General features: G+C 46.2%; 1 protein-coding gene across 4 annotated transcripts in view; it reads left to right on the top strand.

Annotated features, from left to right (window-relative positions):
* The window catches only part of SGPP2 (sphingosine-1-phosphate phosphatase 2), a 109,691-nt gene that overhangs the window by 73,552 nt on the left and 12,005 nt on the right, over nt 1-24,134 (top strand). For all 4 annotated transcript variants that reach the window (XM_058703386.1, XM_058703400.1, XM_058703394.1 and 1 more), the window contains 2 exons: nt 7,876-8,055; nt 11,174-11,263. In XM_058703386.1, coding sequence (XP_058559369.1) covers nt 7,876-8,055; nt 11,174-11,263 — 270 coding nt within the window. The remainder of the gene's footprint in view (nt 1-7,875; nt 8,056-11,173; nt 11,264-24,134) is intronic.

Below are 24,134 nucleotides of genomic sequence, written 5' to 3'. Positions count from 1 at the left end.
GGATTTTTTTTTTTCCCCACCTGTATATTTCCTTTATCTTGTAATCAGGGCAGAAGTAAGCAAATAGGCTAATTCCTCATCACAAAATGCTACAGGGCCCCAGCACCGTGCAAGGGACCCAGACAGTTTGCTAAAGCGTTAATGATCTATAATTGCTTCCTGCCTTGCCTCCTCTCATGGATTTTTCCTTTACACATAGGCCTTTGGGGCCTCAGTCCAAAGGAATGTGATGGATGATGGAACTTAATTTGGTCCCTTTAGGTGGGAGGGCCCTTCAACAATACAGAGTGAAGCCCTCCATTTAGGGCAAGCCACATCAAGTTAATCATTATACTCTTTAACTGCAAACTAAATGGAGAAATGGTTCTCTTCTGCCATAGTACTCAATTTAATAGACTTTATTTTTTAGAGCGGTTTTAGGCTCGTAGCAAAACCAAAGGAAAAGTATGGAGACTTCCCATATACTCCCTTGCCCTCAACCAAGCACAGCCTCCCCATTATGAACATCCCACACTAGAGCGGTACATTCGTGAAAACTGATGACCCTAACTGACACATGATAATCACCCAAAGTCCACAGTTTACAGTTCACTCTTGGTGTCGTACATTCAATGGGTTTGGACAAATGTGTAATGACACGTATCCACCATTATGGTATCATATGCAGTAGTTTTCCAGTGTTCCACCTATCCTTCCTCCCCTCCAATGTCTGGCAACCTTTGATTTTTTACTTCTTCACAGTTTTACCTTTTCCAGAATATTCTATAGATGGAAGCATCTAGCATGTTACCTTTTCAGATTTTTTTTCACTTAGTAGTAGGGATTTAAGGTTCTTCCACGTCTTCTCATGGCTTGAAAGCTCCCTTCTGTTAGCGCTGAGCAACACGCCTTTGTCTGGATGTACCACAGTTCATTTACCCATTCACCTGCTGAAGGACATCTTGGTCACATCTGAGTTTGGGCACTTAGGAATAAAGCTGCTATAAACACTTGTGTACGGGTTCAATGCACCCAATTCATTTGGGTTAAATACCAAGGAGCACGAGTGCTGAATCTTAGGGTCAGAGAATGTTCTGTTTTGTCAGAAACCACCAAACTGACTCCCAAAGTGGCCGCGCCATCTGGCATTGTCATCAGTGATGAATGAGAGTTCCTGTTGCCCCACATCCTCACCAGCATTTAGTGTTGTCAGCGTTTTAGATTTGGGCCATTCTGGCCAACAGGCGTATGAAAAGATGCTCAACGTTGCTCCTCATCAGGGAAATACAAATCAAAACCGCACTCAGATACCACCTCACGCCGGTCAGAGTGGCTAAAATGAACAAACCAGGAGACTATAGATGCTGGAGAGGATGTGGAGGAACGGGAACCCTCTTGCACTGTTGGTGGGAATGCAAACTGGTGCAGCCGCTCTGGAAAGCAGTGTGGAGGTTCCTCAAAAAGTTAAAAATAGATCTACCCTATGACCCAGCAATAGCACTGCTAGGAATTTACCCAAGGGATACAGGAGTGCTGATGCACAGGGGCACTTGTACACCAATGTTCATAGCAACACTTACAACAATAGCCAAATTGTGGAAAGAACCTAAATGTCCATCAACTGATGAATGGATAAAGAAATTGTGGTTTATATACACAATAGAGTACTACTTGGCAATGAGAAAGAATGAAATCTGGCCCTTCATAGCAACGTGGATGGAACTGGAGAGTGTGATGCTAAGTGAAATAAGTCATACAGAGAAAGACAGATACCATATGCTTTCACTCTTATGTGGATCCTGAGAAACTTAACAGGAACCCATGGGGGAGGGGAGGGAAAAAAAAAAAAAAAAAGAGGTCAGAGGGGGAGAGAGCCAAAGCATAAGAGACTCTTAAAAACTGAGAACAAACTGAGGGTTGATGGGGGGGGTGGGAGGGCGAGGAGGGTGGGTGATGGGCATTGAGGAGGGCACCTGTTGGAATGAGCACAGGGTGTTGTATGAAAACCAGTTTGACAATAAATTTCATATTTAAAAAAATAGATTTGGGCCATTCTGATAAATATGTAATGATATATCATTGTTTTATTTCGTAATTCCCTAATGACATGTGATGCTCATATCTACAGTAATGTTTTTAATATTTTAGACTTTTTGATTCTATAAGATCTAGTGCACCTTTTTTGTTGTTGTTGTTGCATGATGATGTTGTTTTATTGAACCAATAAAGTGCAAAGAAGCTAAGCATACTTTTTGCTAATGTTTCCATTCATATGCTCCATGAGGACAAAGATCTTATCTGCGTTGTTCTCTCTGGTCATCCTGAAACCAGCGCAATGCGTGGTCATTCACTTGCACTCACTGTTTGCTGAATAGAGTGGATTAGATGGTCATCGTCAGAAAGACACATCTACATCCTAATACGCGGGACCTGTGGACACTATCTTTTTTAGAAAAAGAAGGATGGCAGATGAATTCAGTTAAGGATCTTGAGATGAGGAGATCCTCCTGGATGTCTGAGTGGGCCTTCAATCCAGTGGCCAGTACCCTCGTAAGAGAAAGGCAGAGGGAGAGTTGAGATGGGCAGAAGGGCAGGAGACAGAGGGAAGAGGAAGAGGCAAGTGACCACGGGGGCAGAGATTGCAGGGATGTGGCCACAAGCCTAGGAGGGCCTCCAGCCACCAGAAACGGGAAAAGGCAAAAAAAGGGCTCTGCCCTAGAACCCTGTAGGAATGCGGTCCCCTGACACCTCGATTGTAGACATCTGGCCTCCAAGCCCTAGGCAATCACTAATCTATTGTCCGACTTTATGGATCTGCCTGTTCTGGATATTTCATACAAATGGAACCAGGCAATATGTGGTCTTTTGTGTCTGGCTTCCTAAACTTAGCATGGTAGCACCTCCTTTTATATTCTAAATGTTTTATAGTGCCCGCTTTGCTTTCTTTCAAAGCATATTATTCATAGATAATTTGACCTACTTACATAATTTCTAAAACTCTGCCTTGTAATAAGGTGACTTTTAAAATAAGCAAATGCTGGGGCACCTGGGTGGCTCACTTGGTTAACTGTCCGACTTCAGCTCAGGTCATGATCCCACGGTTCGTATGTTCGAGCTCCGCACGGGGCTCCACGCTGACCGTGTGGACCCTGTTTGGGATTCCCTCTCTCTCCTCTCTCTGCTCCTCTCCCACTTGTGCTTTTTCTCTCTCTCAAAATAAATAAACTTTAAAAATAAAAAATAGGGGTGCCTGGGTGGCTCAGTCGGTTAAGCGTCCGACTTCGGCTCAGGTCATGATCTCGCGGTCTGTGAGCTCGAGCCCCGCGTCGGGCTCTGGGCTGACGGCTCAGAGCCTGGAGCCTGCTTCGGATTCTGTGTCTTCCTCTCTCTCTGACCCTCCCCCGTTCACGCTCTGTCTCTCTCTGTCTCAAAAATAAATAAACGTTTTAAAAAAATTTATAAAAATAAAAAATAAACATGCGGTGTGCGAGCCTCTCACGCATCGAGCAGCCTTTCCATTGGTGACCCGACTGCCCCACGTGGTTAGCCATTCTAGATAAAGTTTCAAATCAACCGAAATTTCAGTCTTCCCTCAGTTTCCTTGGTAGTTCTCAGAAACTTCAGTGTGTGTTCAAACCTCGCAAGAAAATATTTGGTGGTTCCTTCTAGCAGAGAATTAGGCTCTCCCTTCAGAAGATTACAGATAGGTGTTCACCTACAAGGGTGTCGGCAGAGCCCTCAAGAATCATATTGGACACAAAGAACGATTTCCTAGGGTGACCATCTTGTGCGTTCAATGGCGTATCGTATCCCTGGCCTTCCCCCCTCTTAATGCTGCTGGTGCCTGTAATCATCGAGCTAATCAGGAATGTCTGCCAGGAGATAGCATGTCCCTTGTGAGGACCTGTAGTTCAGCTCTTCTGAACTGAAACACGTCTGTGTGCACAATCACCTCTGGGTCCCTAGTCCATCCATTTCTGGGTTTTTTTTTCCTCTTTTATTTAAATAATTTCTACTTGCCATTCTTACATTTATAAACCTGTTTGAAATTCTTTTGTCTTAAAAAGGTTTTTTTTAATGCTTCTTTTTATCTTAAATTTAATGTTGATTTTTGAGAGAGAGAGAGAGAGACCGAGTGAGAGCGGGGAAGGAGGAGAGAGAGGGAGGGAGACACAGAATCCAAAGGAGGCTCCAGGCTCGGAGCTGTCAGCACAGAGCCTGACACGGGGCTCAAACTCACAAACCGTGAGATCGTGACAGGAGCCAAAGTCGGACGTTTAACCGACTGAGCCACCCAGGTGCCCCAAAGCATTTAAAAATTCTGTCTGCTGCCCCACTTTTGCTGACCTTGATCCCACCTTTATCTCTCACCTGGATTTTGCAATATTCTCTTACCTGGCCTCCTTCCCTTTAGTCTTGATGTCTTTGCCCCCACTCTGCCCAGGACACCAGAGGACAGATCAGATCTGGCTATGCCTCTTCCCCGAACGTACTAGTAAGCTGAACATCCAGATGCCCTTCCATACAGTGTCTCATGGCCAGACCCACCGGCACATCTCCTCATACCTGAGAAGAACTTTTGGAATGTTAACATGCTGAAACCTAGTACTCAATGGGATGGTATTAGGAGGTAGGGCCTTTGGGAAGTGCTTTGGTCATGAGGGTGGACCTTCATGAATAGGCTGAGTGCTCATGTGAAAGTCACCCCAGAGAGCTCCCTCACTCCTTCCGCCATGTGAGGACCCAGCGACAAGATGGCGGTCTGTGAGCCAGGAAGCAGGTCCCCACCACATACCAGATCTGCTGGCATCTTGATCTTGGACTTTCCATCCTCTAGAATATAAGAAACAAGTTTCCCTTGTTTATAAGCCACCAGCCTGTGTTTACTTGCTATGGCAACCCAAGCTAAGGCAACCACTTGTTGAGATGTGATTGACCTACAATAAACACGTCTTTAACAGCTTTATTGAGGTATAATTCACACACTGTACAACCCACCCATCGAAAATGTCCAATTCTATAATTAGTGTGTTCGCAAACTTTCCACATACTTAAACTGTACAGGTTGGAGTATTTTGGCCTAGGTGCATATCCCATTTGTAATTTCTTTACCGCCTTCCTGGCAACCACTGGTCTGCTTTCTGTGCTATAAAGTTAACATTTCAAGAATTTTATAAAAACAAGATCATACAGTATGTACTTCTTTTTTCTTTGTGTTTGTTCTGGCTTCTTCATTCTGTCTCTGCATATATACGTCTCCATAGGATTCGTTGGATAATTTTTTTCAAAGCGTGTTGGCATTACGATGAGACCTTCTGTTTGTGTCACGGGGACCTCATACAGGGCTCGGCTCATTGTAGCTTCCCTGTAATGAATGCGAGGGCAGAGACAGGACTCCCCGGCCCACAAGAGGTATTCCTTCCCTAGGACTTGAAAAAGAGGGCTCTATTTTCTGTTTAAGGAGAGCTGTCACTACAGTAATTGGTATTTGAGATTTATGGGTCAGAAACAATATGCGGCGGTAATATTTTCTTAAATGAAACGAACAACTGTCCTCATTCTTAAAAACATCCTTCAAACGTAGCAGGCAAAACAGAAGTGGAGTCAGAGGGTCTTGTGAACTCCACGGAAATTTAAAAATTTGTCTGCAGGCCCCCTGGCTGTCTTCACTTAATGATTTCAAGGGTTCCTGTCTGCGGATTTTAAGTACTCTTAAGCAAACTAGAATTACCATGCCTGCAATATTTCGTTTTTGTTGGTGGGTGGGGAAGGGCCAGTGTTGAGAAATGGATCTCAAGCGGCTTCTGAGACATTCCTGGTCGTCGGTGATGGCTGCAAGTTTTCCGTCCCCACACATAATTGTCAGTCTGATGCGGTTTTTACAGGTTCACAGGAGGGAGGCGGAAACATGAAAGAGCGAGCCGGTTTCCAGGACAGTAGTTCCTGGTAATAAGGGGACGGTAAAGAGGTTGAATTTCAAAGTCCGATTAGAAATCGCAGCTATGGAATTCGGTGATTGTCACTGAGGCTTTAAAGCCTGTGGATTTGGCCTGCTGTGCACAGACAGTGGTTCTTGGTTTTTGAACCCAGAGCAAAATGGCAGTGGGGCACAAAACATAAGCAGTGCCTTCTGGGGGACGTGAGTACGCTGGAATAATGCTCAGAATTAAGCGAGCTAAAAGAAAGCACCAGAATGTGGCCAGGCCCTAAAGCATTCATGGCCGGTCTCGTCCCAAAAAGCAAGGTGACTCCACCCATCACGAGCTGAACAGAGGCCTAGTAAAATCAATACGGTCATGGTAAGATGAGGAGGGTTATGATTAAAGCCCGGGACAAAGGGACCCGTGCGAGAATACAGTGTCACGTGGGGCTTCTCCAATTCTCATGTGCACACGAGCCACCTGAGAGTCTTGTGAAAGCCGGCCTCTCATTCCCTAGGTCCGGGCTGGGGCCTGAGATGCTGCCTTTGAGACCGGGGCCCAGGATGGGGCACACACGGCCCGTCTTCAGGCCACACTTTGCATGGCAAATGCAGGCTTGAGTAGAGGGGCTGCTCTTCTGGCTTTGTGCCTGATCCTGAAAGTGTCCTCGAGAGCTCTCTGCCAAAGGAAGTCTGTGGTTGATAGTCCTCCCTGTTCGTCCCTGAAGGGTAACGGAAGTCGAATTCTGGTTTGTATCTTGTGCTTTAAGAGAAAGAAGGGAGGGGAGCCGTTTCTTCATTAATGTCATCGTGAACAATCACTTGAGAAAACTCTAGGTTGAGTTGTCTGTATTTGAGGGTTGGAAATGCTCCTGCCGTGTATCTTACTGATGCTCCTGATTACTGAAAGAAATTAAATTATATCCAGTGTGTTGCCTACGTGCATTTAGAGTAACAGTGTAAGATTCGAAAATAGAGTAACGTTCGAAAAAATTTTTGTTTATTTATTTTTGAGAGAGAGAGAGAGAGAGAGAGAGAGAGAGAGAGAGAGTGAGTGAGCACAAGCAGGGGAGGGGCAGAGAGCGAGGGAGACACAGAATCGGAAGCAGGTTCCAGGCTCTGAGCTGTCAGCACAGAGCCCGACATGGGGCTCGAACTCACAGACCGTGAGATCATGACCTGAGCTGAAGTTGGACGCTTAACTGACTGAGCCGCCCAGGTGCCCCCCCAAAAATTCTTAAGCAGAAGCTCTGTAACAATCACTTTTCTTTTCTTTTCTTTTCTTTTTTAATGTTTATTTTTGAGAGAGAGAGAAAGAGAGACAGAGCACATATGGGGGAGGGGCAGAGAGAGAGGGAGACACAGAATCTGAACCAGGCTCCAGGCTCTGAGCTGTCAGCACAGAGCCCGATATGGGTCTCAAGCCCACGAACGCAAGATCGTGACCCGAGCTGAAGTTGGATGCTCAACCAACTGAGCCACCCAGGTGCCCCAGAACAGTCACTTTTCTGGTTAAAACTTGAGAACAAAGACTGTCTGATTTGAGAACTCTCCCGGTTTTGAGGTATTATCATGGTGGCATAAGCCACAGATTTTGAAGCAAAACTCCTTGGATTTGAATCTTGTTCTCTACCTGCGTTCTGTAGGTGTCACTGGATTAAGTGAATTAACATTTGTAAAGCTCTTAGAACAGTACCTGGCACACATAGGAACTATGGAAATGCTTTTTGAGTATATCATTCAAATTAAGGTATGCGTTAATGTCCTATCTTAGGGGCCCAGTGGTCTTCTGGAGTTCAGACGGCCTGTTTCTCTTTTTATGGACTAAGACGCATCCTACAAGACTTTCCCAGGAGGTAGCTGGGTCAGAGAGGAAGGGGATTTCCGCCAACAGACTGGGATCCCCCAAATAAATTCACACAACTGAGGGATTTCACTTACTCGGTTAGACTCACTCCCGTCCTTTGGTTTTGCAGTTGGTGATGTATATTGGCCAGATGGCCAAGGACATCCTGAAGTGGCCCCGCCCCTTCTCCCCTCCCGTCGTGAAACTGGAGAAGAGAGTGATTGCTGAGTATGGAATGCCATCTACCCACGCCATGGCGGCCACCACCATTTCCTTCACCCTCCTCATCTCTACGATGGACAGATACCAGGTGAGGCCGCCACCCATGCCGTGAGGTGGCAAAGAGAGGTTTTGCTTCAGAGTTGTCTTTTCTGAGGGGCTTTGAGGTTTATGAAATTGAGACTCGGGGGGACTGAAATGTATTGAGCCATCAGTGACAGTTTCTTCGTAGAGAAAGGGACATATGGGTTAGCATCCAAGTCAGGCTGTGCCTCAGAGTGAAAGGCACACCCCCCGGTAATAACACCCCCTTCCCCCCCCCCCCCCCCAACGAGCATGACATGGACTGCCCCGGGATCCAGGGTGTGGCATCTGCCCTCCAGAGCACCGTCACCAGAGCTCCCGACCAGACAGTACGTGATCGGTTTTCTCATCTTCTGTTTGCGGCAGACGTGAGGAGCTTATGATCCTCGTACATGGTCCTCCAGGGCTGAGATGACTCCACCCGATAAATCCTCTTGCTAGACTCCCCGGGGCCCAGGGCAGGAAAGAGTCTGTGCCCCCCCCCCCCCCTTTGGCTCCCAAGGATGCCTCTGCCCCTGGTTGGGGCTCAACCACTAGAAATAATGGCTCCGTGTTTTCTAGATTCCTCTCTAAATGACAAGAGATTAATAACTGTTGAAAACGGAAGAATTTCACTTCATTAATATCTGCTTAGATGCCGATTACAGTCAGACCTTTCAAAAGTTACGTCAGTAACGCGGTCAAGTTTTGCTTTGCCTACCTGAGGAGTTTGGCTCCACGTTTGCATTGAATTTAATAATTTTTCCCTTTTACTCTCTGGAAAATTTAGATTTCGTTAAACCTAGCAGTCATGTATATAAACGACTGTGTCGTTTCGCCTTGTCCCTGCACCCTCGAAGCCCGTTCTGTGTTCTACGTTGTGCAGAACTAGGGGGGGTCAGCCTGATGTAGTTGGACAAGGACAGGATTAGCGCTGGATCCTGGCTCTCTGCCTCTGGAGTCTTCTACCTGGTCACCTGGAGTCAGACCTGAGTTTCCCGGATGGGAAAGGGACGGGTCCCAGGAATATATCCAACCCGGTATAATCTTCTGCCGTAACTTAGACGTCATGCCAGGGTCAGAATGTCTGAGCTGTCCAGTACTGCCTGTCTGAATTAACTTAACGCAGACTTCTGAGCTCCATCATACGCAGGACACCTGCCCCAGCAGAACACGGTGGGCCCAGGGCTGGTCCTCATCATCCAGAGAGGCCTGTGAGCGTGCTGACATTGCACAGGAAAAAAGCCTCAAGTAGCAGCGGACTGCAAGAAAACAGCAACAAGAACCATTTATATACTCGTTTCAAGGCCACTTGGTCCTTCTTTAAAAGTGCTTTTCAGCTCCCATGATGTAGCAGTTTTCAGCCTGAGTTGTTGCAGACTTCTTTCCTACTCAATTTTTTTTTTAGTTAAAAAATTCTTTCAATGTTTGTTTATTTTTGAGAGAGAGAGGGACAAAGCACAGGTGGGAGAGGGGCAGAGAAAGAGGGAGACACAGAATGTGAAGCAGGTTCCAGGCTCCAAGCTGTCAGCACAGAGCCCGATGTGGGGCTCGAACTCACGAACCGTGAGATCATGACCTGAGCCGAAGTTGGAGGCTTAACCAACTGAGCCACGCAGGTGCCCCTTCCTAGTCAATTTTTAATGATAAATATGTGTAGCTATTTGGGTTCTTTGCTGTAACATTTCTAAATCTGGTTTCTTTATGTGTGTTCAGGCTAATGCCCAAACTCTAACTTCTGAATGCATTAACTCATTACTTAACACTTTTTCTTAAAATCTGAGACCTGGTTAATGATAAATGTTAAGAAAAGACGTACGACCATGTGTGATTGTATTCACATCTTAAATCAGAAAGAATGTGTTGGGGGGACACCTGGGTGGCCCAGCTGGTTAAGCATCTGACTTAGGCTTAGGTCATGATCTCCCGGTTCATGAGTTCGAGCCCTCCATCAGGCTTTGTGCTGATAGCATAAAGCCTGCTTCGGATTCTCTGTCTCCCTCTCTCTCTGCCTCTCCCCCGATAGCACTCTCTCTCTCTCTCTCAAAACTAAATAAACATTAAAAAAGAACAAAAAAGAATGCGTTGGGCTTGGAGATGGAAATTGTGGCTTCCGGTTCTGACTCTTACCCTTTACCGGCTGTGTGACCTTGGGCACAGTCTGCCTCTCTGAGCCCAGCTCCTATTCTGAGGATCAAATGGGATGATTAATGGGAAGGCATCTTTGTGCCAAAGTTCAATAGCGATGTAAGCGTTATCGAGTTTAAGGCTGTCTTCATTTGTGGAATGGACCTAATGATAGAACCCACTTTGCAGAGTTGTGTGTCAATTGGCGGAGCAGGTGACTGTACAGAGCCTCCCATAATATTGACAGCTCTCTGTCATCTTTACCCTTCTCACCGTGAAACCCCACAGGCGTCAGTGCTTGAAGCACATGGATTTTATCTCTACGTCTCTGTTTATGAGCAGAATATCTGCATGTTCCTCATATGACTCCGCACGAGCCGGATTCTTCCGCTCATGTTACCCGCCAGCGAATGTTGAGATTCATTGTTGAGAGTCAATGAGATTCATCATTGGCTTCATTGTTACCCGCCAGCGAATGTTGAGATTTAGCGAAGTCTGGATTTTTGCCTTAACATCCGTATGTAAAGGTACCCATTCTTCGCTTGGGCCCATTGCCCCTGGGCTTCCTTAGGGAGCCAGCTGTTGCCAAACTTGACCACACAGCACTCGGCGGGGACGGAGCTGGTTGGGCTTCCAGGTGGTGGTACGGCCCATCCGCCTTGCTCCTCGCTCAGCACTGTATACTTCATACATGTTACTCTATGGAGAAGAATAGGTCGAAATAAAAGAACGATTTACTCCGCTAAAACTGGCTTAAGGCCGAGTTCTAACGAAGTCTCGTTGGTATGTTTATAGTTTATATGTTGTGAAACTTCCTCCCAGCGCTACGGTCCTGGGCGCCCTCCCCTTTCCTTTGCTCCATTTTCCCCACTTTTCAAATGGTTTTAGACCATCAGACTGCTGGTCTAGGGAAATGGAGATGGACTCCGGCGGCTATGAAGCCAGGATGCTCTCCTCCCACGGCGTCAAACTACGTGAGCATGGTCTAATCGCCTTGTTTTCTCTTCTCCCCCCGACAGTATCCCTTTGTTCTGGGGTTGCTGATGGCTGTGGTGTTTTCCACCTTGGTGTGTCTCAGCAGAGTCTACACTGGGATGCACACGGTCCTGGTAAGTCCCTGTGGGCAGGTCTTGGGGTGACTGTCCAAATAACACCGCGGCCAGTGTGTCGGTGTGTTTTTTTACGCTGTATACTTCTACAGCTATTTGCATACGTGCTTATACTTCCCATCAGGCCAGTGAGGTAAGTAATTATGATGTTGTGACTCTTGCGTAATAATAATAATGAGTCGCTAAGATAATATCCAGGGAGGGGCGCCTGGATGGCTCAGTCGATTAAGCATCGACTTTGGGTCAGGTCACGATCTCTCGGTTTGTGAGTTCGAGCCCCGTGTCAAACTCTGTGCTGGCAGCTCGGAGCCTGGAGCCTGCTTCGGATTCTGTATCTCCCTCTCTCTCTGCACCTCTCCGACTCTTCATTCTGTCTCTCTCTCTCTCTCTCAAAAGTAAAAACATTAAAAAAAATTTTAATAGAAAAATTAAAAAAAGAAAGATAATATCGAGGAGGCTGAGCTGGGCTAGGCTCTCCTGACTCGAAAGATTGGCTAGAATGACAACAGAGACTCAGCTGATTTCTTTTCATGCTGGTTTACCCGTGGTGCAGGAGCAACGCCCAGGGTCAAGGATGGGAGCGTGTGGATACGGCTTCCCACTTAGGTCCTCACAGAGACGGGCCTGGATTGTAAGGATCTCAGCTGCCCCCTCCAGGGAAAGGGTCCCGTCGGGCCAAAAGAGCCCAGAAGTATAGGCCTTGCTTCCTTTCCAGACTGCTCTGGGCTGGCGGTTGTGGTGACACAGAGAGACGTGTCTGCATTTAAAGGTTCGCCTACCCTTTTACCGACTTGCGTATGTTTCCAGGGCTGCGGCGGTTCGCGCGGTTACAGTGACCTCAGAGCTCTGTTTCCGGGTGTGCCAGCCAGCTGCCTTGGAGTTCCAGAGCACGAGGCTGGCCATGGCTAACCACAGGGCACTATTTATCATCGTAATTGGCACAAGAAAGATTTCTCTAGAACGGAATGGGCCCTTGCTAATTGTGTTACTCTCTGTGTCAGGCTCAAAAATTGTGTTAGCAGAAAATGGCTCTGAGGGAAAGGCCACCCTCCTGCCTGTCCTCCTGGTGTCTGGCGTTGGTCATCGCAAGAAGGGTGGCGGGGAGCGGGGGTGGGGGGTGGGGAGGGCGGGGGGCAGAAGCGGCAGAGGTGAACAGATGGATTGAGAGAGCTTGTGAGAATGAGCAGAGGCAGAGGCTGGGAGGATGTAAACCCAGAGAAAGGGGGCTTATGGCCGCACGGGATGTGGTGAGAGACCCTCGTGCTTTCCCCTTAAAGCACAGGCTAACTCAGAAAAGCAAGGAAGAGCCGAAAGCCACTGGAGTCAGGGCTGGGCCTCGGGGGAGGCAGGCCAGGTGCCACATGGAGGGAGCGCCAGACAAGTCTGCGACCAAGATAAGTGATTTTAATGGAACACTTAGAAAAAAAGCAAAATTAATGCAAAAAATGTCCATGATAAACAAAATGTCCACGTTTCTCTTTTAAAGTTTATTTATTTATTTTGAGAGAGAGGGAGACGCAGAATCGGAAGCAGGCTCCAGGCTCCACGAGCCATCAGCACAGAGCCCGATGCAGGGCTCGAACCCACGAACCATGAGATCATGGTCTGAGCCGAAGTCGGATGCTTAACCGACTGAGCCACCCAGGCACCCCCAGGATATCCAAATTTTAAATAAAGGCCAGCTCTGACCCTGAATTTGCACGACCCGGCAGCTTCCGCCCCATCCTCATTCCGGCCCGACCAGACCTTGAAGACGCTAGAGGAGCAGTTAGGGGACCAGGCGCTTCATCTCCCTCCCGAGACTCGTCCTTGCGGTCCCCGTCCCGTCACACACACAGCGTATCTGGCCTCTGAGCCGACAGGGGACGGGAGAGGGGAGCATTCTCAATTCGCCACACCGCTGCTTCGCATTAGGAGGAGGGTCCCTCCAAGTACGGCCGTGGACCTCAATGTGGAACCAGCCAGCGCTCTCGCGGGTGTTTGGCATTCCTTTCATCTGGGGCTACTTTTTAATTTCCGCAGGCTTTCCTAAAAAGTGATCGCGAGAATTCAGGTTGAAATGCAAACCAGCATCTGCACGAGAATGTGGAACCGCAGACATGAGTAAAGGGCACAGAAAACCCACCTCAAGAAAGACACAGCTCGGTGCCTGTCTTTGCTTTTTAAAGTGGGTTATGGGGATGGGGCAGCAGCTATTTGCAGGGAAGACTGTTGAAGCCTCTCATTCAGCTGCAAGGAACAGACCCAGCTGCTCTCTTTGGGGCATCCGTCCCAGAAGAAACTGGAGCAAAGCTGTAGAAACTTCGTCCCCACCCTCACCCCCACCCCGTGGCGCCATCGCCCCCCCCCCCCCCCCCCCCGCCCCGGGACTTCTCCCACACGTGGAATTTTATGTCATAAAGATCTTAGAGCCAGACGCAGGCCCAGGCCGGGGTGTGACGGTACATAATTCCTAGTAGCAGGAGGGAACAGTTCCTTTTAATCGCAGGATCGAGTTAAATTACGGATTGGCAAGTCTTTGTCACTCAGCAGCAGCTGCATAGTTGACTGCAGGTGCCGGGCTGGGAGCCAGATCTGCGAGATACACACGGAAACAAACCCTACCTCGCCCTCCCGAGTCTCTGCGTGTTGATGGTGACAGATGTGCGAGCTGCTGACGCCTTGGTGTGACAAGTACTGTACTTCGCGTGGAGCAGCTGGGCCGGGCCTCCCTCCTGGACCCCTTGCAGCCACCGGAGACTGCCTCGCACTAATGGTTCTCAGTGACTGCATAGTCCCATCCCGGGGAAACCTTTTTTAAAATCTCCCCCGGGGGGTATTTGGACACCCACATGCATAGCAGCGGCGTTATCCACAATACCTAAAGAATGGAGACAACACACACACACACACACACACACACACACACACACACAGATCCTAAGCATTGGTAGTTTTTCAAAGCTCCTCAGTTGATTTTAATGTGCAGCCAGGGTTGAGAGCCATTGATTAGACTAACTGTCCTGCAGAACTGGCTGTGAGCACGGAAGGAGCTGGAAGGTGGAAGGCAGGTGGAGAGAGAGCCTGTGCAAGCACCCGCCACGTCCACGTCGTGCACTGCTCTCATCGCCCGCGACCGGGACGTGCCCAGCTCGTAAGTCAGGCAGGTAGCTGATGGCTTGATGCAAATGGCCGTCTGCGCACGAAGAGGAAGCAATTCAAGCAGCGTGGAAATGTACTTATCTCGCCCCTGAAGAAACCACTGCGTGTCAGGGGGTGAGTGGTTTGCTCTCTGGTGTCAAGGCTTCGGGGACAGGCTCCGGCTGACTCCTGGGCAGGCCTGAGTGAACCTACGCGTGGTGTCACCATCCTGCCAAACCAGCTCTGGTCCCACCTCAGAGATGGGTGTCTCATCTGCCAAGATGTCTCAGTGAGAAAGTTGGGCACCGCCCTGGCTCCTGCCTTCCCACGCTCCTCGGGTGGTCACCAAGCTGAATGAATTCTGACTCGCACCACTGCTAGAATCTTATTTCTGTATCTGATTATGCAGTCCCGTGCACGGGGAAGTGTCTCCATCTCCTGCTGGATGGGGATAATGCCACAGGTGGCCGCAGCTGTAAGCTGAAGCCATCTGTGAGCTCTAGGGGAATCGACCTCGGAGAGAAGTCGGTACTGTTCGTGGCAAAACACGGGGGTAGAACACGGTGGCCTTGATGACATCCTTGAGCCGCTGATGTACCGCCGCTGGGGCCACACTACCTCTCGGCTTGGTCAAGGTAAAAAGTTCATCGTTGCTCCAGCTGATTTTTATTGAAGTCTTACATTTCCCATAGGGAAAGTTGTCCTAACCAACGATTTACGGAAACGTGTGTGTGTGTGTGTGTGTGTGTGTGTGTGTGTGTGTGTGTGAGATCTCACGTTCTCTTGGTTTGAAGAGTAAACCAATTGTAGCCAGCTGCAGAGGGAAATAAAGGAAGAGAGGGCAGAATGCATTGGAAGGACTGGGACAGCTCATGGAACTCAGGGTTGAGCAGCTAAGCCTCCAGAAGGATAGAACCAGGGCGTCTGAGAGCGCCTTCCTCCCCCACTAGAGTGCCACTGTTCAAAGAACCCCACAACCTCTCTCTCACGTCAGAAATCTTAATTTCCAGAGATGAAAGCTTGATTGCCCTGGGTGCTACCCTGGGGCCAGTGAGCCTCAGTGAGGGGAATGGGACCCAGAGTAGAAACCAGACCCCAGAAGCCACCCCTGTGGACTAACAAAGGCAGTGCCCTGAAAACAGGGGCTAGAAAGTTCTCACTCCTGAGAATGCCCAAACCCAAGTGGTTACCATCTGCGCGAGTCACGACTCCTTGAGGCCAAAGAATAGACACTAACTCAAACTCACTTAAGCTTAAAGGAAAAGTCGTTGTTGTTTCCTTTTAAGTTTATTTATTTATTTTGGGAGAGAGAGCAAGGGAGAGAGAGGGAGAGAGTGTGAGCAGGGAAGGGGAAGAGAGAGAGAAGGAGAGAGAGAATCCCAAGCAGGCTCCATTGCCAGTGCAGAGCCTGATGCAGGGCTCGATCTCACGACTGTGAGATCATGGCCTGAACCAAAACCAAGAGACAGACAATTAGCCACCTGAGCCACCCAGGCATCCTTGAAAATGTATTGGCTTTTATAAACACACTGTAGGAAGGGTAGAGGTACAGGTAGCCCTTGGGAGGATGGGACCTGAGGTCTAGATCTTGGTCGGAAGTCTCCCTATGCTTTCCTAAGCTTCTCTGCACATCTCTTCACATGGTGGGTTCATATTCTTGGGCTGTCTTCTCTCTGAGGCTAGACCCAAGGAGCTCTGGGCTTAACTTCTTTGTTTTATTCCTGAAAGGATTGCAGTGGGGAGAATTTCCGGAAAGTGTCTAATGGCCTGGCCCGGACAATGAGCCCATTGCTGCGTTAAATGTTTTTGGAGGGTGCCAGAGATGGTGGTTGGTCCAGCTGGGTGGGGAGCCAGCGTGTGTGAGCAAGGGCTGTGATAGACGGTGATGGTCAGGGTTAGGATTAGGGTTGGCCTGTAGGAGGGGCACTTCTCCAAAATGAAATGAATCTGTCCTCAGAAGAGGTACCCAGGGGTACCCTTTCTACATTGACACCATGGCATCTTCCTGCTCTTTCAAGGACTCAAAACTGGACATTATACTTGTTTATGTGGGGAAAGGAGGATGAGAGCAAATCAAGAAGGTCGATCATACTCCGTTTTCGATGCCTGAAATTAATCAACTTGTACAGAATTGATTTTAAGTCTTTTGACTGATAAGGCGATCATCCCCAATATGTTAACAGTAAAATTAGCCACAAGGTTTGTTGTTGTTGTGAGATTCGTGAATGGTTGTTCCGTTATTTTGAACTTGAATGAGCTGAAATGCTCTTCTATTTTATTGTCCCTGAATTGTTTGATGTGTGGATAATTATATAGATATTGGGTTTTATTTGCTTACTCATTTCTTTCGTTCCTCTAAGTACTGCTTTAGTTTTGGTTGCAGTTGGAGAAGGTTGAAAAGGCTTCTCAAATATTAAATTATCTGCAGTGCATACAAAACTGTATCCTGGCTTTGGACTAGAGCATTTTTGGTGGGTTTTTTTTTTTTTTTTTCTTCAAGTTCTTTGAAACTACTTTAAAAAAAAAAAAAAGTACTTCAAACTGCCTTTCTTAATATGGAAAAGAAAGCTAATTATAATATAAATTATACCCAACCAAGCCTTACTTTCTGTTGTAGGATAAGTTCGTTACTGAGATAAAAAGGGAATTTGGTTGTGTTTTGGAGCACTACGTTATTATGCATATTGTTGTTTGCTTTACCTTGAAGAGACGTACTTTTACCCTTTTATGAAAATAGAGAATTGTTTCTGGTTTCAAAAGTAATAAGTACTCATGGTAAAGCATTCATCCTCTCTTGTTTTTAAAGTTGTTGTGGGTTTTGTAAAGACTAAATCGTTATTAGTTAACCACTATAGAAGTCCACACAGCCATTTGTTAGGGTGATATAATGGGAAACTGAAGACATTGTTCTGTTTTTGTATTAATCAAACTAAAATTAGGGCATTTCCAGTAAGAACTGCTTGTGGTAGGTATTCCTAGCCATCAGCACAGGCAAATTAATTTTTTATTTCCTTTCTCCACCCTGTCCAAAAAGCCACAGTTGGGGCCCGGTTTTCCATCTGTTCTGCAAGTGTGAGTTGAGGGGGCCCACAGGAGTGCTCTGGATCCCGGAGGGGAGCCAGACTGAGCCTCGAATGCAGCCCGCAGAAGCTAGGCAAAGGCAGAAGTTGGTCAAAGCACTAGCATCACCCAGAGGCCGGCGGTCCCTGCAGGGCAGGACCCCAAAATTTAAAGGACTGAAGCAGGGGCGCCTGGGTGGCGCAGTCGGTTAAGCGTCCGACTTCAGCCAGGTCGCGATCTCGCAGTCTGTGAGTTCGAGCCCCGCGTCAGGCTCTGGGCTGATGGCTCGGAGCCTGGAGCCTGTTTCCGATTCTGTGTCTCCCTCTCTCTCTGCCCCTCCCCCGTTCATGCTCTGTCTCTCTCTGTCCCAAAAATAAATTAAAAAAAATAAATAAATAAAAATAAATAAATAAAAATAAAGGACTGAAGCAGACACAGACCGGTACTGGGCCGGTTCGCCTCCGACCAGAAGCCACTTGTATCCTTCCTGCGGTGGTAGAAACCGGTTGGCCTACGAAACTGTTCTAGTCTGGCGTGTCGTCAGACCTGAGGGAATGTGACCATTAAGTGGCAATTAGCCTGCCTGGGGAGGAAGGCCAGGGAACTATCTGAGGCTAATGGCCGGGCAGCCGAGCCCAAGCGGATGAGGCCAGCAGCTACAGAGATGGTCCCTCACGGTGGAGTCAGATGGGCAAGGTGGCCAGAGGGAAGCAGGTAGTCTACCTCAGTGAGAACGTCCCCAGAGTGCCCTTATCTCTCAGACTGTGGGAGAGGGAACTCGGGCAAATGCTCGAAGTCTAGAATTGTATTGACAATGCATTCACTTTTGCTTACGTGAATAAAAACAGCCACGTCCAGGGACAGAGCACAGCTTTGACATCCAGCACTACTGGGTTGCATCTGTGTTTTAGGTGAGTTCCAGTTACTAGTAACATAAGAATAAGAGATTGGATTGAACCTTCCATGGAAGCCCAGTGTCCGGAGGTTTCTTTCTTTCATTAGGTTCTTGCTTTTTGGAGTATACAGCGTGTTACGGTTTCACTGAAGGGTGATGTTTTTCTGTAAGCTTATAATTGTATGCCTCTCTTAACAGAAAATGCACTGGCTTCAAAATCTGTCCGATCAACTTTTGGAAAAGGAATCAGACCTTCCCATGTATTTACACATTTTTAAAAGAGCTTCTTTGGCCCCTTGGGAAAAAAAAAAAAAATATATATATATATATATATATATATATGCGCAAACTTTGACCATGATGCTCACTGCAGCTGTGAAAATATTCCACAAAACATTGGCATTCCAGAAAATATTGGCATGAACTTGCACCTTATCCCCCTTGCAACTTTGTAAATTGTAACTAGTTTGTCCTAGGGCGGAGAGGTGGAGTGATTTGCTGTGATTCTCAACTAACCACTGAAACCCAAGAATGGAGCCATTTCTGAATCAAATTCAATCATAAGGAGCATTCGGTTTAGTTCAGTAAACTTATACACTATTCACCTTCTCCAGAAGGCAGATGTACCCTCTTAGAAAAGAAGAATCCTACACATTTAACATCGGTACCCCCAGGCCCGCTACACCGCACCTCCCTCAAGGTACCCACACCCCAGTTCTCTGACACCATCCCTTAGCGGAACACCCGATAAATGGAATTCTGTGTTATGTACGCTTCTGCCTTGGGCCTCTTTTACTCACCATTTTCTTTGTGATATTCACCCATGTTGTCATATAGAGCTTTAGTCCGTTCATGTTTACTGACGTAGAGTATTAGAATGTATGCCCATATCACACTCTATCCCTCCTATTAAGGATGGATATTTTGGATTGTTTCCAGTTGGAGGTTATTGGAAATGACGCTACTCTGAACTCCCTTTTACGCGGCTTTTAGAGCAAATACGTACATTTTCACATTGGGTGCGAACGCACAAGTAAAATTGCTAGGTCATAAGGAGTGTTCAGCTTTAGGATATACTGTTGTGTCTCCTGAAGAATTATACCAATTTCCACCCCCTACTGGTGGTATATGAGATTTCCAGTTCTCCGCGTCTCTGCCCACCCGCCTGATGTCGACCATTTTCATTGTAGTTATGCCCGTGGGTATCTAACAGTAGCCCATTGTGCTTTTATTTTTTTTATTAAATTTTTTTCAACGTTTTTTTATTTATTTTTGGGACAGAGAGAGACAGAGCATGAACGGGGGAGGGGCAGAGAGAGAGGGAGACACAGAATCGGAAACAGGCTCCAGGCTCCGAGCCGTCAGCCCAGAGCCTGACGCGGGGCTCGAACTCACGGACCGCGAGATCGTGACCTGGCTGAAGTCGTACGCTTAACCGACTGCGCCACCCAGGCGCCCCATTGTGCTTTTATTTTGATTTCTCTGATGAATAATCACATTCAGTCCCTTTTCATATGTTTATTGGCCATTTATATATCCTCTTTAGTGGAGTGCCTGTTTTTCTTTTGACCTTTGTTGTTGTTGTTGTTGTTTTTACTGGGTTGCTTGTCTCTATTGGTGACCAACTGGTCAGATATCTGTACAGTATGGCAAATTTCTTTTCCCATCTGATGGCTTGCCTTTTTACTCTATTGGTGTCTTTAGGGAAAGAGAGGTTCTTAATTTTAACCTAGTCCAATTATCACACTTATGTTTGTAATTTTCTGTGTCCTGCTTAAGATATTTTTGCCTACCGTAAGGTCATGAAGATACTCTCTTATGTTTGAGAAGATTTAGTATTTGGCTTTTCTAATTTAGATCTACAGTCTGCTTGGAATTGATTTGGATTCATCTTTGCTCTGTAGGGATACCAGATATGCTCGGCACCGTTTATAGGGATTATCCTTTTTCCATTCGCTGAAGCATCAACTTGGTCATAAATCAAGTGACTGTGATACTCTCTATGTATATACTCTCCACTCTCTTGCCTATTTGTCTTGATGCTAATACCACCCCCTTATTTACTTTAGCTTTGTAATAAGTCTTGAAGTCAGGTGGTAAAAGTCCTCCGATGTTCAAGTATTTTAACTCTCCTATTTTTGATCCTCTATTAGCTTGTTAGAAAGTCTTTCCGGGGCGCCTGGGGGGCTCAGTCGGTTAAAGGTCCGACTTCAGCTCAGGTCATGATTTCCCCACGTCGGGCTCTGTGCTGACAGCTCAGAGCCTGGAACCTGCTTCAGATTCTGTGTCTCCCTCTGTCTCTGCCCCTCCCCTGCTCGTTCTTTCTCTCTCTCTCTCTCTCTCTCAAAAATAAATATTTTTAAAAGAAGTTTTAAAAAAAAGAGTCATGGGACGCCTGGGTGGCTCAGTCGGTTAAACATCCAACTTCAGCTTAGGTGGTGATTTCGTGGTTCGTGAGTTCGAGCCCTACTTCAGGCTCTGTGCTGACAGCTCGGAGCCTGGAGCCCTCTTCAGATTCTGTGTCTTCTTCTCTCTCTGCCCCATCCCCTGCTCGTGTTCTTTCTTTTTCTCAAAATAAACATTAAAAAAAAAACTGTTTAATAAAAAAAAGCCTTTACCGATCATTTAGTGTTTACCCAAGAGATTATAACATGCAGCCTTGATTTGTGAGTCAAATGCAAATTAGTACCTTTACCATTCCCTGGGAATAGTGAGTCATTAAATGAAATTCAATTCTACATATATTTAAAGCCCACAATAACTTATTTTTATTGTTTTATAATTAACATACATTTAGGCTTATCCACATGTTTATCTTTTCCGTTCTTCATTCCTTCCTGCAGTTCTATTCTTCCATCTGGCATCTCAATTCTTTCTGCCTAAATTAGTCTATTCAGTGTTTCTTTTAGCATGGTTATGCTGGCAGTGAATTCTCTTGGTTTTGGGTTTTGTTTTCTTTTTTTTTGGAGGCGGGAGGTGGAGGGTGGGGAGAATGGCTTTATTTCACTTTTGCTTTTGGAGGATATTTTTGCTAGGTATAGAATTCTTTGTGTCCTTTCCTTCAGTATCCCTGACCTGGATTTTTGCCATTTCTACCTGCCCACAGTGTGTACTAAGTCAGTGTAACCAGCTTGATCAGATAACAGTGAGTTTCCAGATTTCATATCTGTCAAGCCAGGATGACTATTTTTTAAGATATGGATAATCCATTGGTATAGGCTTTTGGAGGGCATTTTGCAGAATATATGGCTGTCTAAAGTGCACATTCTTAGTATTCTGGGCTTCTATCCCAATTTTAGTTTACTCTAAAGCGTATAATCGCACACGTGTAAAAGTGAAAATAGTGATAATAATAGAAAACATTTGTAAAGCTCTTATGATCTGCTGGGCACCATTCTAAGTGCTTTGCATATATTAACTATCTCATAGCAACCCTACAAGGTGGGGGGGTGCTATTGTTTTCCCAGGCTTACAGAGGAAGCAAGAGAGGTCAAATAACCTGACCAAGGCCCTGTAGTTGATAAGAGATTGGATTGAGATTGAAAACCAGGCAGTCCAACTTCAAAACTGTGCTTTTAATTACCACTCTGTCCTAACCCTCCAGGATGTTTATTAATGCATTTAATAGCACACAACAAGAACATGCTAAATGTTCATCAATCAGATCTAGTTAAGTATAGTATTTCCATAGAGTGGAATGTTCTATAGCCATTAAAGTAATGCAGTTCTGTAATCATGAAAAGATCTGGATGGCATATTGTCGATGAAAAATGCAGGTTACAGAAAAGCTTATAGTCTATGGTGCCATTAGTTATGAAATTGTGCGTGTCAGGGGGTGGTTATGGATAGAGTCCCCTGCAATGCATTTTTAATAATGAGCCTGACTTGTTTTTGAGAAAAACAATAAAGCTATTTCTGTTTAATGGACAGAGACTGTATCTTACTCTTCCTCTATCCTCATATATTGCTTGGTATGTAATAGTCAGTTGAAAATAAAAGCACATGATGGCTGCTGAATCATGATGGATGAATTACTAAATATTTGAGCTCTATTATTATTTACATGAGGATTGAGGATTTCCTAGAAGGAAGACTTTAGACTTTATTGTCATGAATGTTAACTCTTCTTTGGGTATTTGCATGTCTTAGTGTTTCTTTCTTGCACTGTCTGCCCCCCACCTTTTTTTTTTTTTTTTTAAAGAAACAACACTTAATTTTGGCAATAAAACCAATACATGAGTTTCAAAGGGCTTACTTCCTGCGTCCTTTTATTGTTTGGGCCTCAATTAAATTGGCAAACCGTTGACTAGAAAAATTCCCCTTGGTATAATCCCACCTCCCAAATCTGACTGAAAAAGGGAACTGACTTCTCAACAGAATTCATATCCATCCATCCCTTCTCTGTGGTGCTGTTTCAGAAGATGACACTCACTTCGAAGAGTTTAGAGCTGTGCTGGCTCAGGTTGCCCTTAGAGAAGAATAGCATTTATTTCACTGGCCGCAAAGGGCAAAGGGACTGTTTATCCATTGCAGCTGTCAAACTGCCTGAGAACTGGTCTTATTAACAAAGTATGTCCTTCTGGGACATGAACGTGAACAGGGCCACAGCAGACAGATGCACAGGAGTAAAGGGGCTGCCTTGAATCCTATGCTCTGAAAGTCAACATAATGTCCAGAATTTAATTTTAATCTCAAAATGCTATTGAGGTCTGTGTTTATGTATGTCCGTGGGAATGTTCCTTAAAACATGCTCAATTCAGAAAGGAAGTGAATATTTCATGTATCCTATTTCTTTTTTTTTTTTTTTTTTTTTTAACGTTTATTCATTTTTGAGAGATAGAGTGCAAGCTGGAGAGGGGCAAAGAGAGAGGGAGACACAGAATCCAAAGCAGGCTCCCGGCTCTGAGCTGTTAGCACAGAGCCCGATGCGCGACTTGAACCCGTGAACTGTGGGATCATGACCTGAGTTGAAGTCAGATGTTTAACTGACAGAGCCACCTGGGTGCCCCTCATGTATCATATTCATAAATGCACACAAGGCTTCCTGTAAGTGCTGCAATTTATTTGATTCTTTTAAAAAAAAAAAACCCCGAAGCCTCCACAAAATTATTTCATACGCATTGATTGATGGCGCAATTTGGTTTCCATGCCATACCTCTGAGCTCTCGTCACGCTTGTGCAAAGGATCACCCGTGTACCGCAATCTTATGCCTCATTGTATCTTGGATCTCACTTCTCCATTTAATAAAGCTACATAGTTTCGCCTTCTCACTTGGCATACACTTAGTGGCAAGGAAGCGATAATCTTGTAATTGAGATTGTCCAGCCTCATCAAGGACACCACATGACTGTATTTGACATCACTAGGACGGTCTGCAAAGCAAGACCGATATTTTTCAAGTCTCTCGTAATCTCCAGTTCCTACTGGGATGCAAGGGCCACAGACTGTGCCCTCCAGAAGTTCTATTTTGCACAGGGAGCCAGGACTCAAGGGTTCAGGCCAGCATTTCCTAAGGTCAGTGACAAAGGACTGGCACAGATTTACTTTTCCTCTAAATGTGAGCACTAGGTCAACAAAGAATCTTCAGATCTTTCTCTTGTATCTGGTTCTACACACAAGAGTTTCTACATCAGACTATCACCTTAGGACTTTCAAAAGCTGTAGTCTCACCTTCGTGTGGTACTCCTATGATTCCGAAATCATACTCTTCTGCATATTTCAAAAAAGCACTCCAGAAGCTCTGTCCTGCTACATTCACCATGAATAGCCCATGCTGGCCTCAGGGATTTTTAGCA

Source organism: Neofelis nebulosa, chromosome 2, assembly GCF_028018385.1.
Source record: "Neofelis nebulosa isolate mNeoNeb1 chromosome 2, mNeoNeb1.pri, whole genome shotgun sequence".
Classification (NCBI taxonomy): domain Eukaryota; kingdom Metazoa; phylum Chordata; class Mammalia; order Carnivora; family Felidae; genus Neofelis; species Neofelis nebulosa.
This window is presented reverse-complemented; position numbering and strand designations above follow the sequence as displayed.